The 12486-nt window shown below is 31.5% G+C and overlaps 2 protein-coding genes across 3 annotated transcripts; both read left to right on the forward strand.

Moving 5' to 3' along the window:
* Positions 1 to 2218: 2218 nt before the first annotated feature.
* LOC110616302 (thioredoxin H1) lies at positions 2219 to 3974 on the forward strand. Its single transcript, XM_021758686.2, has 3 exons — positions 2219 to 2426; positions 3318 to 3440; positions 3581 to 3974. The coding sequence occupies exons 1-3, from the start codon at positions 2241 to 2243 to the stop codon at positions 3710 to 3712; spliced, it is 441 nt and encodes a 146-aa protein (XP_021614378.1). The 5' UTR covers positions 2219 to 2240; the 3' UTR covers positions 3713 to 3974.
* Positions 3975 to 7034: 3060 nt separating this feature from the next.
* On the forward strand, positions 7035 to 9716 carry LOC110616279 (jacalin-related lectin 3). 2 transcript variants are annotated; one of them, XM_021758654.2, is made up of 7 exons: positions 7035 to 7269; positions 7345 to 7577; positions 7658 to 8140; positions 8224 to 8454; positions 8533 to 8901; positions 8983 to 9201; positions 9270 to 9716. In XM_021758654.2, the coding sequence occupies exons 2-7, from the start codon at positions 7350 to 7352 to the stop codon at positions 9561 to 9563; spliced, it is 1824 nt and encodes a 607-aa protein (XP_021614346.1). In that variant the 5' UTR covers positions 7035 to 7269; positions 7345 to 7349; the 3' UTR covers positions 9564 to 9716. The 2 variants fall into 2 exon arrangements, with proteins under 2 accessions (XP_021614346.1, XP_021614344.1); XM_021758652.2 differs by having other exon boundaries at positions 7039 to 7269; positions 8221 to 8454.
* Positions 9717 to 12486: the final 2770 nt, after the last annotated feature.

Genomic DNA, 12486 nt, shown 5'->3' on the forward strand with positions numbered 1-12486 from the left:
CAGGATCATCAACTAGATAAACCGGCGAGATCCCTTATCAAATAGCTGGCTTCATCATCGCCGAAATATAAGGAAATGCTATATTTAACTCCTTCATCTTATAGTATAAAAGCTAACAATTATAAAAATTAAGGTACACAATTCTTACACAACTACACTTGAATTCTAAGCAATTCCTTACATTCGCTCTATTCTTCAATTTATTAATTTGAGCGTCGGAGTGGCTGCCATGGGTACCCACCACCTCATGATTTTTGTTTTGCAGGATTGATTAATCATAGTACAGATTTATTTTCCAACTGCATCAGACATCTGTTTAAATTTTTATTCCTTTGTGGTTAGTTATTATCATTTTAGTTGATCAATGGAAGGAGAAAACTAATTAATTTTCTAAATGCCCTAAAAAAGAAATAGAAAAAGAGAAGTGGAGAAAATTTCTTAGCTAAATAGATCTTCCACCATCTCCATCTTTTTACTTTTCAATAGGCATTCTTAGCCACATGGGATGCCCCTTGCAGTTATGCCGGAACTTCCACCTTCAACGTTCCTCAGGGTGAATTCTTTGTGAGTCCAATCTCATTCTCTGTTCGAGTAAAAACGTGGCCAGCATCTCCAGCAAGAAAAGCTTCTATCATTACTTTCTAGAATATTGTCATGACCAATGTTTCAAATCCTGATCAAGAATATTGGCCTTCAAACAGTTGCGACTCATCTAAGGTAATTAATCATCCATGTTTCAAAAAATAAATCCTCGTCACTTTTCACAAATCACAAGCAACACACGATTAATTTTTAGTCTGTGTGCATATAACCCTCTCTTATAAAACTGAGTAACATCTATGTGAAGAACGTCAACGGCTCTTATAACTCCAATTCTACAGTGACATTGTTGTACAGTTCGAGCGTCCCCTATGAAACTATAAGGCTTACTGACATAAATTTTAACTACATAATACCAGACAATCCTAGACAAGATTTGAATGTGAAGGGTGTCGTTAATGGTTTGGAAGTTAACAATTCTAGCTTTTAAGTTGGACATGGCACCTAAGCACAGAGCAAGCATGGAATCGCTATTGTTCCTCTGTTGAAAGTTAATTGTAACTAGTAAGAGAGACGGAAAGAAACTTTTTTTTTTTTTTTTACATTTTAGAGTTTTGTGTATGATATGTCTTTTTTTTTTGTTATTAAATTTAGAAATTTATTTGAAATATGAATAATTTAATTTTTTTTAATAATAAATCAACGAACGAATATTTTTAATGGTTAACGGAATAAAATTGTAAGAATATTTTAATTTAATATTAAAAATATAAAAATATTTAATTGTATAGATTAAACTTTAAAAATATATGGTAATAATTTATCAGAAATAAATAAATAAATAAATATATATATATATATATATAATTATATATATATATAATTTATACCACAATATAATATAATTTCTCCCCGCTGAGAGGTCAAAGTCAAAATTGAAATTCTTTGGAAAAAAAAAAAATGACACGTGGGCATTAGCTTCAAGGGCAGCAACCTCCTCCTTCATTGCTTTCGCCTTGTATACACCCTCGCCCAAGGAGATGCCGTGTCGTCCTTTTCTTTGCTTGTAATCACTCCTTTTCCATTCCCGGTTACGTGGCCATTTCACGCTGTTACATATTGAAACCGTGATGTATGCGATGACCTGTTGAATCATATTCATTAAATAATAAATATTTATTGTTATTATTATTATTATAATTAAATAATAAATTCATTAAAACAAAAAAATATTTTTATAATTTAATAACTCCTGTTTTATCAATGAACAAAGCAATTATTTTCGTAATATCATTGTATTTTTTTTGCCACCGCCGGTTAAATATGTAATATTGCTTCTCCTGAATCTGACGTGTAAGCATGCGTCACACGAGTTTCTTTGATAATTTGTTTGAATATTTGGAAAACTTATATGATGAAGTTATAAATTTATTAAATTCATTAATTGTATTTTTTTAAATAAAATGATGTTATTTTTATTTTTGTTTTTATTTTATTTATTTTAAATTCAAATAAACGCCGAAGAAAATAACAAAAACATCTTTCTCATTTTATTTTTTTGCCTTTTCTTATACAAAAAGAAATTTCCCAAACTTGGAATAAAGATCAATCGCGTCCACAATACGCGACATGGCACGTTCGTAATAATATTCAATATCAGGGGTACTTTCAGTAAGTAAAACAAGCTGAAGAGGCTATAAATGCTGCTCAGAGGATGTCGCTTCTCGTCGAAGGAAATTATCAACTTCAGAGCAATCGTTAAATCCAAGAAGAAAACTAGCATACAAAACTCAGAGAAAATGGCTGAAGAGGGACAAGTGATTTCCTGCCACACCGTTCAGGGTTGGACCGAGCAGCTCGAGAGGGGACAGCAGAGCAATAAACTGGTATTTAATCTCCATCGTTGTTATATTTTTTTCTGTATTTTTGTGTGTAATTTTTGAAATTCTGGGATATTGGAAATCCATGGTCTTGTTAAGCTCTGATTATTGGGTTAAGCTTAGGTTTTTGGGATATATATATATATATATGTATATGAAATGGTCTGTTGAGGCTGTTCGAGATGGGGTTCTGCTAGCTTTACAAGCTAGATCTATATGAGTTATGGCTTCCCTCATTTTTCATTTTTAAAAAAATTTTCTCAATTAAAACAATGGGGCTGGCTCTTTTCTTTTTTCCCTTTCATCCGAGGTGAGGATGGGGTTCCTGATGTCCTGCTAGTTGTTGCTATTTGGGTTGCACTGAATTGTCTATAATCTTCGGTTTCATATGTTTAAGCATTGGTTTTTGCTCTTGCAGTTTTTTGAATGTTGGGGCTTTTATACACGGTGTTTTATAAGTGTCATGAATGATGTATCCTTCTGAAGGACCAAGATACGACTCTTATTGACTAGAATTGAGTACCCTGTTTGCTGCAAGTTTCATTTGGTTATCCAGAGTTGTTATTGGGCCAGAATGGGCTCCTGAGATCTTGATGTATGGCTTGGAAGCTTGCACAAAAATTTTTCATTGGGTGGGGAACAAAAAAATTCCAACGTTGATAGAGATTGATGCGATAATGTCTCTAACCCATTAGAAATCTTGGTTCTTGTGGTCAAATATTGCAACAAGTCACGAAGTCTTCGTTGTTCTTAGTCTTTACAATTTATTCTGTACTGCGTTAGGCATGTTTTATATTGGCAGGGTGGATATTTTCCTCATCTTCCCCCATATGCCGGGTCTGATGTGTTGTTGCTGGTGGATTTTAGTACTCTTACTAATAAGCCTTCTGAAAACAGATTGTGGTGGATTTTACTGCTTCCTGGTGTGGGCCTTGTCGTCTTATCGCTCCAATTCTGGCAGATTTGGCCAAGAAGATGCCCAATGTCACATTCTTGAAGGTGGATGTGGATGAATTGAGGGTAATAAAGCTAAGCCATTACATAATTTTCCATCCCTAATTATTAGAATTTCCGCGCACATAGAGAATTCTCTATCTATTTTACTGAAAGAAATCTTCAATTACATTTTACTGATAGATATTTTACTTTGTTTTCTGCAGTCTGTTGCTGAGGATTGGGCTGTTGAAGCAATGCCAACTTTTATGTTCTTGAAAGAAGGAAGAATAGTTGACAAGGTTGTGGGTGCCAAGAAAGAGGAACTGCAGGCGACCATTACAAAGCATGCCACTTGAGGCGGCAGCGGCATCATAGATGAAGCATTCTGGGTCTTCAATGGTCTTCAAGGAATGCCTGCTCACTACAGTGTAGTGTTCTTATAGATATAAAAATGACACTAGTGTGTTTATGAAATTGCTGAACTGTGTTCTTCATATCGTTGTTATTTGGTCGTATGAGGCCATTCCTTGGCATGTTTAATATGTACTTTTTTCTATTGCATTGTCATGCTCATTATAGGTGCAGAGCTTTCTATGAAGAAGATTTGTGTTGCTTGTATATTTGTGGCTGCCAGCCAGGGGATGTGAAAGTCCCTAATGGTGTTCTTAGCTTAATTTTTTAACCAGATGCAAAATTTAACATCTAAAATTTTAAATGTTAGGAACACTACGACACTTAGTCACCTATGAAGTCCGACGAGGCATGACTGGTCGTCCGACAAGTTAGGACCGAATGATTCATTGTATTTTTGGTTTTGTTTGATTTTGATTCCTGCAAGTATGAAAGATGGGTTTTAATTTAAGATTTGATCGATTAGTTTAACATAATTTCCAATTCTGCGGCCATGATTAAGCCATAAACGAAAGAGCTATCGACAATCAAGTAAAGGACCACAGAGGGTTTCCCTCCACCAGCTGGAGAAGATGTCATTGTGAAGAATCTCTCTCAAGTGGTCCATAAAAGGAATAACGATGCAACGTTAAGCATGTCTAAAATGAGAGATTTTTTAAAATAACGTTTTTAGATAAACTCCCGACTAAGCAATCCCATGGATGATATATAGCATTGGACATTGACATATAAATAAAGAAATCACAATATTATAAAATAATTTTAAATTTTATTTAATTTTAAATATTAGTTAAATTTACTAAATAATTTCTTATCTCTAGTTAATTATATATTCTAAAACACTTAACTTTTATTGTATTAATCTTTAATTTAAAATTTAAAATTATATTTCAGAAATTTCTAAATCTAAATAGTTTTAAATTAGAAATTTTAAATTTTAATTTAAAAATTAAAATAATAAGAGTTAAATGCTTTCAAAATAATATATTTATCTAATATTTAAAAATGTTAAATAAATAATATTTCACATCACATGCGATCAAATTTAAAATTCATCAAAATTATTTTAAAAGTGGACTACAGTTACAATAAATTTAAAAAATGAATTTTTCCCTATGTTTTAAAATTTTGAAATTAATAAATTATAAAAATAAAATGAAAAAGAAAAATGGGGATGGATCAGGCCCAAGTCTAAAGCGCCAGGCCCAGCAAGTTTGGCCTTGCACCCCAGGCCACGAGCAACACCATTCAGCTCTGCTTACGCAACGCTTCATTTGTGTTTTTGTGTTTGTACAAATATATATTAACCATATAATTATTTAAAATTAAAAATATATAGTTATGAATCAATTAAAATTTTAGAACATATAAAAATAAAAAATAAAATAAATTATTTTTATAGATGTAGTTTATCAAAATTATTTTATATATCTAAAAAATTAAAATGTTGTCATTAATTTAAATAATAAATATATGAGAATTAATAAAATTTTAATTTTAATTTATATATGCAAAAAATAATAAATAATAGAATAATACTCCTATCATCTCATAATTTTTATTTATTTTTTTATTTCAAAATTATTTTCCACTTTTCTTTTTTTAACTATAATAACATATAAATTAACTATTATAACTCTATTTAATTTTGTTTTATAATTTTTAAAAAATTTTTTAAATTATTTATTAATATTTAATAAAATTTAATGTATTTAAAATGAGAATAAATTAAAAAGTTAATAAAAGATTATATTTTTAATATATATAAAAAACTAAAATGAATAAAAATTATAGAATGGAAGGTAGTGATAAACTATTTAATAAGATTATACTATGTTGAATTAATTGTTTATGATATTAAATAAATTTATTTTTATTATATTAATTTTTAAATTAAATAATTATTGCATAATAAATTTTTAATTTTAAAAAAATTATTAAGAGTTGAGGTTGGAGAGTGTTGAATTTTAGATCGATTGTGAAAAGAGATAATGTGACCCGTATATGAGTTATAGGCACTCCTCTCTCTTGAATTAAGTTTTAAGGTGAGTTAAGTATTATCTAAATTTAACATAGTATCAGAATTCTCCATTTGATATTGAACCTTTCATAAATATGTCACGTAGCAGTAAAATCTTAAGAGAGGGGTACTTGTGTTGAATCCCACACTTTATATGAGTCATAGTCACTCCTCCTTCTTGAGCTAATTTTTAGAGTGAATTAGACTTGACCCAAATTTAACAAGGTCGTAAATAATATAATTTGAGCTTATAAAAGTAAATTAATCGTAATTTTTGAATTGAATTGAATTTTTAATGAAATATAAAAGTAAATTAATTGTAATTTTTGAATCGAATTGAATTGAATTTCTAATGAAAAAATGAGTTTAAAAAAATGATTCAAAATTTTTATAAAATGTATCCATATAATATCACATGCGAGATGGTGCGGTATGATATAATTATTAAATTATATTTAATATATCGTAATTTTATATAATATAATTAAATTTTATATAGAATCTCAATATAAAATTGATTGCAATTCATTATATTACAGGCTATCAAAGTTTGGAAAAAAGAGAGGAATAAGTCAGCCTGGACAAAGCAAGCCCTTCAGACATATGAATCCAGTGATGCAGTAGCCAATGAGAAGGTATACGTAAAATTCTCAATGTTCAATTAGCTTATTATTCATTACCCTTAAAAGAAAAAAAAATGTTTTTCCTGGCAGAGAGTAGATAACAGTCTCTGTAATTACAGGCCTTTTTTTTCCTTTCTGTCCTCGGCTGTATTTTCTCTGTCTGTAATATAATCTCCGTAACTAATGATTTTCAATCCTCGAGGAAAAATCATCGGCATTAATGCAATTGGATACGTACTATGGTGGAAAAGGAACAATATCTCAAGCAAATTCCTGAGGATAAGGTTCGACTCTGTCCACTTAATCAAAAAAACCTTTTTCCCCATCCCCACTTTAAAGAAAATTTCAGAAAAGGAGAAGTTCTTTCGGAAGGTGTCTAAGCGAATCATTGAAAGCAAGTCTGCCAGATCTTTTTCAGGGCATCTTTCTGTTTACATAATGATGGCATAATCATAATGGTCTGAAAAATGGAATAATAGTTGAGTTGCTTGCATGATCATGGGGTTAACGTCCCGTTTATAATAAACTAATGAAAAGTGTAAACCCATAAATGACGGCCTATAATGCATGGAACTTTCTTGTCAAGGTCGATTACTGAGTGTTCTCTTCTTTTTCCCGGAAAGTATTCTTTCTTGGATCTGATTCTCTCCTCTTCATTCATTTTCCTCCTTAGTGGAATGGCGAATGCGCTTATTCTACAAAGCTATTTTATTAAACTTCCACTCACCAAAAACACCCTTTTAGCTCTCATATATTGGTCTATTATCTTCCCTGACACACCGTGCAACAACACTAAAGCCGGTTCCTGATCCTGTCCGCTGGTCAGTCTGACGAAGCCTTTGTTCTACATCGATAAATGGTAACAATTCCTCTCCTCTCAATATATACTTGCTTTTTGTTCAGCTTGTGTTGTATTTTAGTAATCAGTTATTAGTCCTGATGATGTTGCAGCAAAGCTTCGAGGACGGTGAGAAGAAACCCATTGTTGTGGGGCCTTGGGGTGGTCAGGATGGACACCGTTGGGATGATGGAGTTTACTCCACGGTCAGGCAATTGATAATAGCTCATGGGTCAGGTATCGACTCCATCCAGATTGAGTATGATAAAAAAGGGACTCCAATATGGTCAGAGAAGCACGGAGGAAGTGGCGGCACCAGAATTGACAAGGTTCGTCTCACATTCTTTTCTTTATCCTCAAGTTTCTGAAGCCATTATTAATTCCTGTTGCTTTATTTTTTGTTTCTCAGGTCAAGCTTGATGACCCAGGTGAGTATCTGACTTCAATCCATGGACACTATGGTAGCTCAAATGAATGGGGGTGGCCTGTATTTGTTCGTTCACTTACTTTACAAAGTAACAAAAGAACCTATGGACCGTTTGGTGTTGAACAAGGAACATTTTTTTCTTTCCCTATGACTGGAGGCAAGATTGTTGGGTTCCATGGCAAGAGTGGCCAGTTTCTTGATGCAATTGGTATTTATTTAAAGCCTGTGCAGCAACAGAAGAGCTCCAAAGCTCTGGTACAAACAAAGAGCTTGGTCAATACTGGGACTGAAAATATTGGCTACTCTGTGATACAAGGAAGTGCTGGCAATAGTTACGATATTGTAGTTGCTGTGAGGCAAAAGGAGCTAGAATGTGGCAAGCCTCTTCAGAGCAAACCCTCCAGACAAAGTTCTAGTAGCGGTTCTAGTAGCGATTCCAGCAGCGATGGAGAAGCCAATAAGAAGGTAAGATATCTCATTTTTAATGTTTAATTTTTACCCTTTTCCTTAATATGACTTCTGAAACCATAGAGCCTTAATTTCAGAAGACACTGAAGATTCAGAGTTTGCCTTCAAAACCTGAAGGCTTGATGACGTACGGACCCTGGGGTGGAACTTCTGGCGGTTCCACTTTCGATGATGGGACCTACACAGGAATTAGGCAGATTTACATATCACGCAATATTGGAATTGTATACATAAGAGTTCAATATGACCGTGATGGGCAAGCTATATGGGGAAGCAAACATGGAGGGACTGGAGGATTTAAAACTGACAAGGTGACTGACTCAAACTCAGAAAGAAGATGGTGTTTTCTTGAATCGAATTTTCCATTCCCTTACTGTTAATTTCTGCAGATTGTGTTTGATTATCCATATGAAATACTCACACAAATATCAGGGACCTATGGTCCCTTGATGTACATGGGGCCTAATATTATCAAGTCGCTTACTTTCCACACCAACAAAGGGAAACATGGGCCATTTGGAGAAGAACAAGGTCAATCTTTCTCCAACAAAGCAAACGAAGGAAAGATTGTCGGATTCCATGGAAGGGAGGGTCTTTTTCTAGATGCTATTGGTGTGCATGTGATGGAAGGAAAAGTGAAGCCTGCTAAGCATTATCTTTGTGATGCAATTGTCCAAACAGAAGCACCAGTTGCTGAGATTGATAATTCTCCATGGTCTAATAAGCTGGTAATAGCCAAAAGAGGACCAACAGAAGAGGTATCTCATTCTTGTACACGCCCATAAGCCATTCGATTTTCAGACAAATGGATTTAATTAAGGTGGTGGTTAAATTTTCAGGTTGCTTGTGCTGTGGTAAAAGAGCCAGCTCCATGCGGTCCAGGTCCTTGGGGTGGTGATGGAGGGAAGCCGTGGGATGATGGGGTTTTTTCTGGGATCAAGCAGATATTCTTAACCAGAGCTGAAGCTATTTGCTCAATACAGATCGAGTATGATCGAAATGGACAATCTGTGTGGTCTGTGAAACATGGAGGCCATGGAGGAACAGCCACCAACAGGGTATGGATAATTATATTAAATTTACAATATGATTATGATTGTTCTTACTTAATAACATAATTTTTCAGGTGAAATTGGAGTCCCCACATGAAGTGCTAATACGAATATCTGGATTCTATGGCCCTGTGAGCAAAGAAGAGAGACCAGCAGTGAAGTCTCTCACATTTTACACCAGTAGAGGCCAGTATGGCCCATTTGGTGAAGAAATCGGTACATATTTCACGTCAGCCACGACGGAGGGTAAGGTGGTTGGTTTCCATGGAAGGTCTGGAGCTTACTTGGATGCCATTGGTGTCCACATGCAACACTGGCTTGGAAACAACAGAACCTCGAGATCCTCTCTCTTCAAGATTTTCATTTGATCTAGTACCCTACAAGCTTTTACAGAATTAATTCATGAATCATAAACTCGGGCATATGTATAATGGATGCTGGGTATCGCTTGTCAGACAGAGCTGCTTGATCTTATAGGTCATCCTGGTGGCTTTCAATAAAACTGCTCTGCTTCATGTGAATCTAAAGAATAATTCAATTACTTATTAATTACCACACAATCTCTCACTCTCTCTAGCTAGTTGTTGATATTTCTATATAATAATTACATTGGAGAAGAAACTAGTCTCTGAGATTCTACTCGGGTAGTGAGCATGTCTATGGACCCAATGGGTCAGGGCTTCACCCAGGGCCAGGCAACCCAAAGGGCTCCTGTCATGGTTAAAATTATTCATGGTCCACATACTTGTGGACTTCCTACACCCCAACTGCACCATCAGTCATTTAGCTTGAATGCCCATTTTCAGGTTAACTCTTCTGATCAGTTGCAGCAATTCTAGAGTCTATACCAAAAGAGAATAAAATTGTGTATCGTAACGAAGGTAGCGTTCCTGAATTGTCAGACAATAACACAATTGCCTTGCTGCTTTCACATTTTTACAAGCATCTTCAATATAATGAAAAATATTTTTTATTTTTAAAAAAATTAAATAATTTTTAAGTAAAATAACTTTCTATTTTAAAAAATTTAAATAAATTATTACACTTTTAAGAGTTTTATTAATGCTACTATATATAAATTTATTAATATGGGTTATTTTTTAAAATTAAAACCAAATAATTAAAATTAAATAATTTTCTTTAAAAAAAATTTACATAGAAAATAATATATATATATATATATATATATATATATAATTTATCTTCTGTAAATAAATAGTAAATACTTTTTTATTTCTGTATTTTAGCTCTTTTTTAATTATTAGCTTCAATTGAAGTTTTACACTTTTTATTTTTATTAAGTGATTCCATTTATATGAAAAACATATTCAAAGCAAGCAGTACGCAATGCTCCATAAAATTTTAATAATATTATTTTTTATACTATAGTCAAATGGTTTTATTGAAAATTTCCATATCATATTGCCTTGTCTCTTTTTCACTTACTAAGAAAATATTTATTAAAAAATTTTAAAATTCATTCGCTATATGGTATTCTTATCATTAAAACAAGATATACATAGGAGTTTTTTCATGAGAAAAGTGCAATATATATATATATTTGTGAGAGGAAAAGAGAAAGTATTTATAGAACATGAGTGAATAAGAAAGAGAAGATGATCTAGGAGGAATAGGCAATTTCGAATTATATATAATAGGTCGTATGAAATTACTAAAATAATTTAGATTAATCATTTTGAATCAAGTAAAAAGTAAATTCAAAAGTTATTTGAATCAGTTTGGATAGTATTGTTTCAATTAGTATTAGAGCCACTTTGAATCAGGTAAATTGTGTAGAGCTAGTGGGCTTGGAAGGAAAGAATTATTCGTGTGAAATAAGGTGGAACCGCTCAAAGTACTAACGAACCACAATATATAAGAGTCCGGTTCTAATTAGTAATTATATCTTATTCAGTTATGATGATGATATCGCAAATTTAGCGAAATCAAATGTAACGGTCAGCTGTAAGCTTGAAATTTAATTCCATATTTATAAAATATGATAATTTTAAATTATTTATAATAGTTAATATAAAACTATTAAAGTAATTTGAATTAATTATTTTATTAAAATAAAAAAAATATATTTGCTTCATGGCACCTGACAAAATGATTTTTTTAAAACAAGTGCAGCAGGACTCGCTGCGGATAAGCGACAGGTCATCTATTTTCTCCATATTTACTTCTAATCTATAAATATTTTTACCATTCCTCCCCGTAAATATATATATTTTTTAATATTTATTATATTTATTATATTTTTATAAAAAATTTACTATTTAATACTTGAATATTTTTATTATTAATAAATTAATTTTTATATTTTTAAAAATCTATTACAACGTACTTATCTATTCTTTTCGTCAACATAATAATCTTTCCATTCTCTTAAAAAAAAATAAAACCTTTTAATTAGTTTATGGATATTATTATTATTATTAACAAGTCAGTTCCTATAATTTTAAAAATTTATTAAAATATATTTATCTTTTTTTTAGATATATTAAAACGTGATTATCTTTTCTCAAATCTATTAAAATATTCTTATTATTTCTCTCCGTCAATGAAATAATTCTTACTTCTCTCCCTCCTCTTCAAAAATGAAAAAGAAAAAACAATATGATGATGATAAAGAAGAAAAAAGAAAGAAGAAAATAATGATAATGAAGAAGAATCCTCTCCATCTCTTCCTCTTTAAAAAAAAAAGAAAAAGAAAATAGAGAAAAAATAAAAATATTTTAATTATAAAAATAGACAAAAAAAACTATTTCGAGAAAAAAGATAACAACATTTTAATAGATTTATGAAAATATAGATTCAAGGATTAAATTATAAATTTTTCCATTCTTATCTATTTGTCAATAAACACTCTGGAATGAAGTACAAATTTCTATATATATATACATATTAATAAGATATGGAAGTGTGAAAAATAATTTTTTTTATAAGAAAATAATTTTTTTAAATTATTTAAATTTTTTTAAAAAATATCCTTAATGAAATAAATAGAGACTTAATATTTATAGGTTAATACCATTGACACAAAAATATAATATGTTGATAGGAAAAATTATTTTTTAGTCCCTGAACACTTCTGTTCCTCTATTTTGGCGACCCAACACTTAAATCTCTCACTTTTTCTTCTGTCTAAATTCGTAGTCTTTCCGTCCATTTAAACCGTTTGGTCAAAAATTCAAAGGTGAGAGGTGATAATTTTTTCCAAAAATACCTTTCTCTCAATGTGAAATCTCTATTTTTCTTCTCTGTCATATTTTCTCCATTATCTTTTAT

This window comes from Manihot esculenta, chromosome 5 (assembly GCF_001659605.2).
Source record: "Manihot esculenta cultivar AM560-2 chromosome 5, M.esculenta_v8, whole genome shotgun sequence".
Classification (NCBI taxonomy): domain Eukaryota; kingdom Viridiplantae; phylum Streptophyta; class Magnoliopsida; order Malpighiales; family Euphorbiaceae; genus Manihot; species Manihot esculenta.

Bases quoted from the DNA above. Each gene is read 5' to 3' on its own strand.
- LOC110616302 (XM_021758686.2), top strand. From the start codon at position 2,241: ATGCTGCTCAGAGGATGTCGCTTCTCGTCGAAGGAAATTATCAACTTC. The intron at 2,427-3,317 runs GTATTTAATCTC...TTCTGAAAACAG, and splicing joins GACAGCAGAGCAATAAACTG to ATTGTGGTGGATTTTACTGC. The intron at 3,441-3,580 runs GTAATAAAGCTA...TGTTTTCTGCAG, and splicing joins TGGATGTGGATGAATTGAGG to TCTGTTGCTGAGGATTGGGC.
- LOC110616279 (XM_021758652.2), top strand. From the start codon at position 7,350: ATGATGTTGCAGCAAAGCTTCGAGGACGGTGAGAAGAAACCCATTGTT. The intron at 7,578-7,657 runs GTTCGTCTCACA...TTTGTTTCTCAG, and splicing joins GCGGCACCAGAATTGACAAG to GTCAAGCTTGATGACCCAGG. The intron at 8,455-8,532 runs GTGACTGACTCA...TAATTTCTGCAG, and splicing joins GAGGATTTAAAACTGACAAG to ATTGTGTTTGATTATCCATA.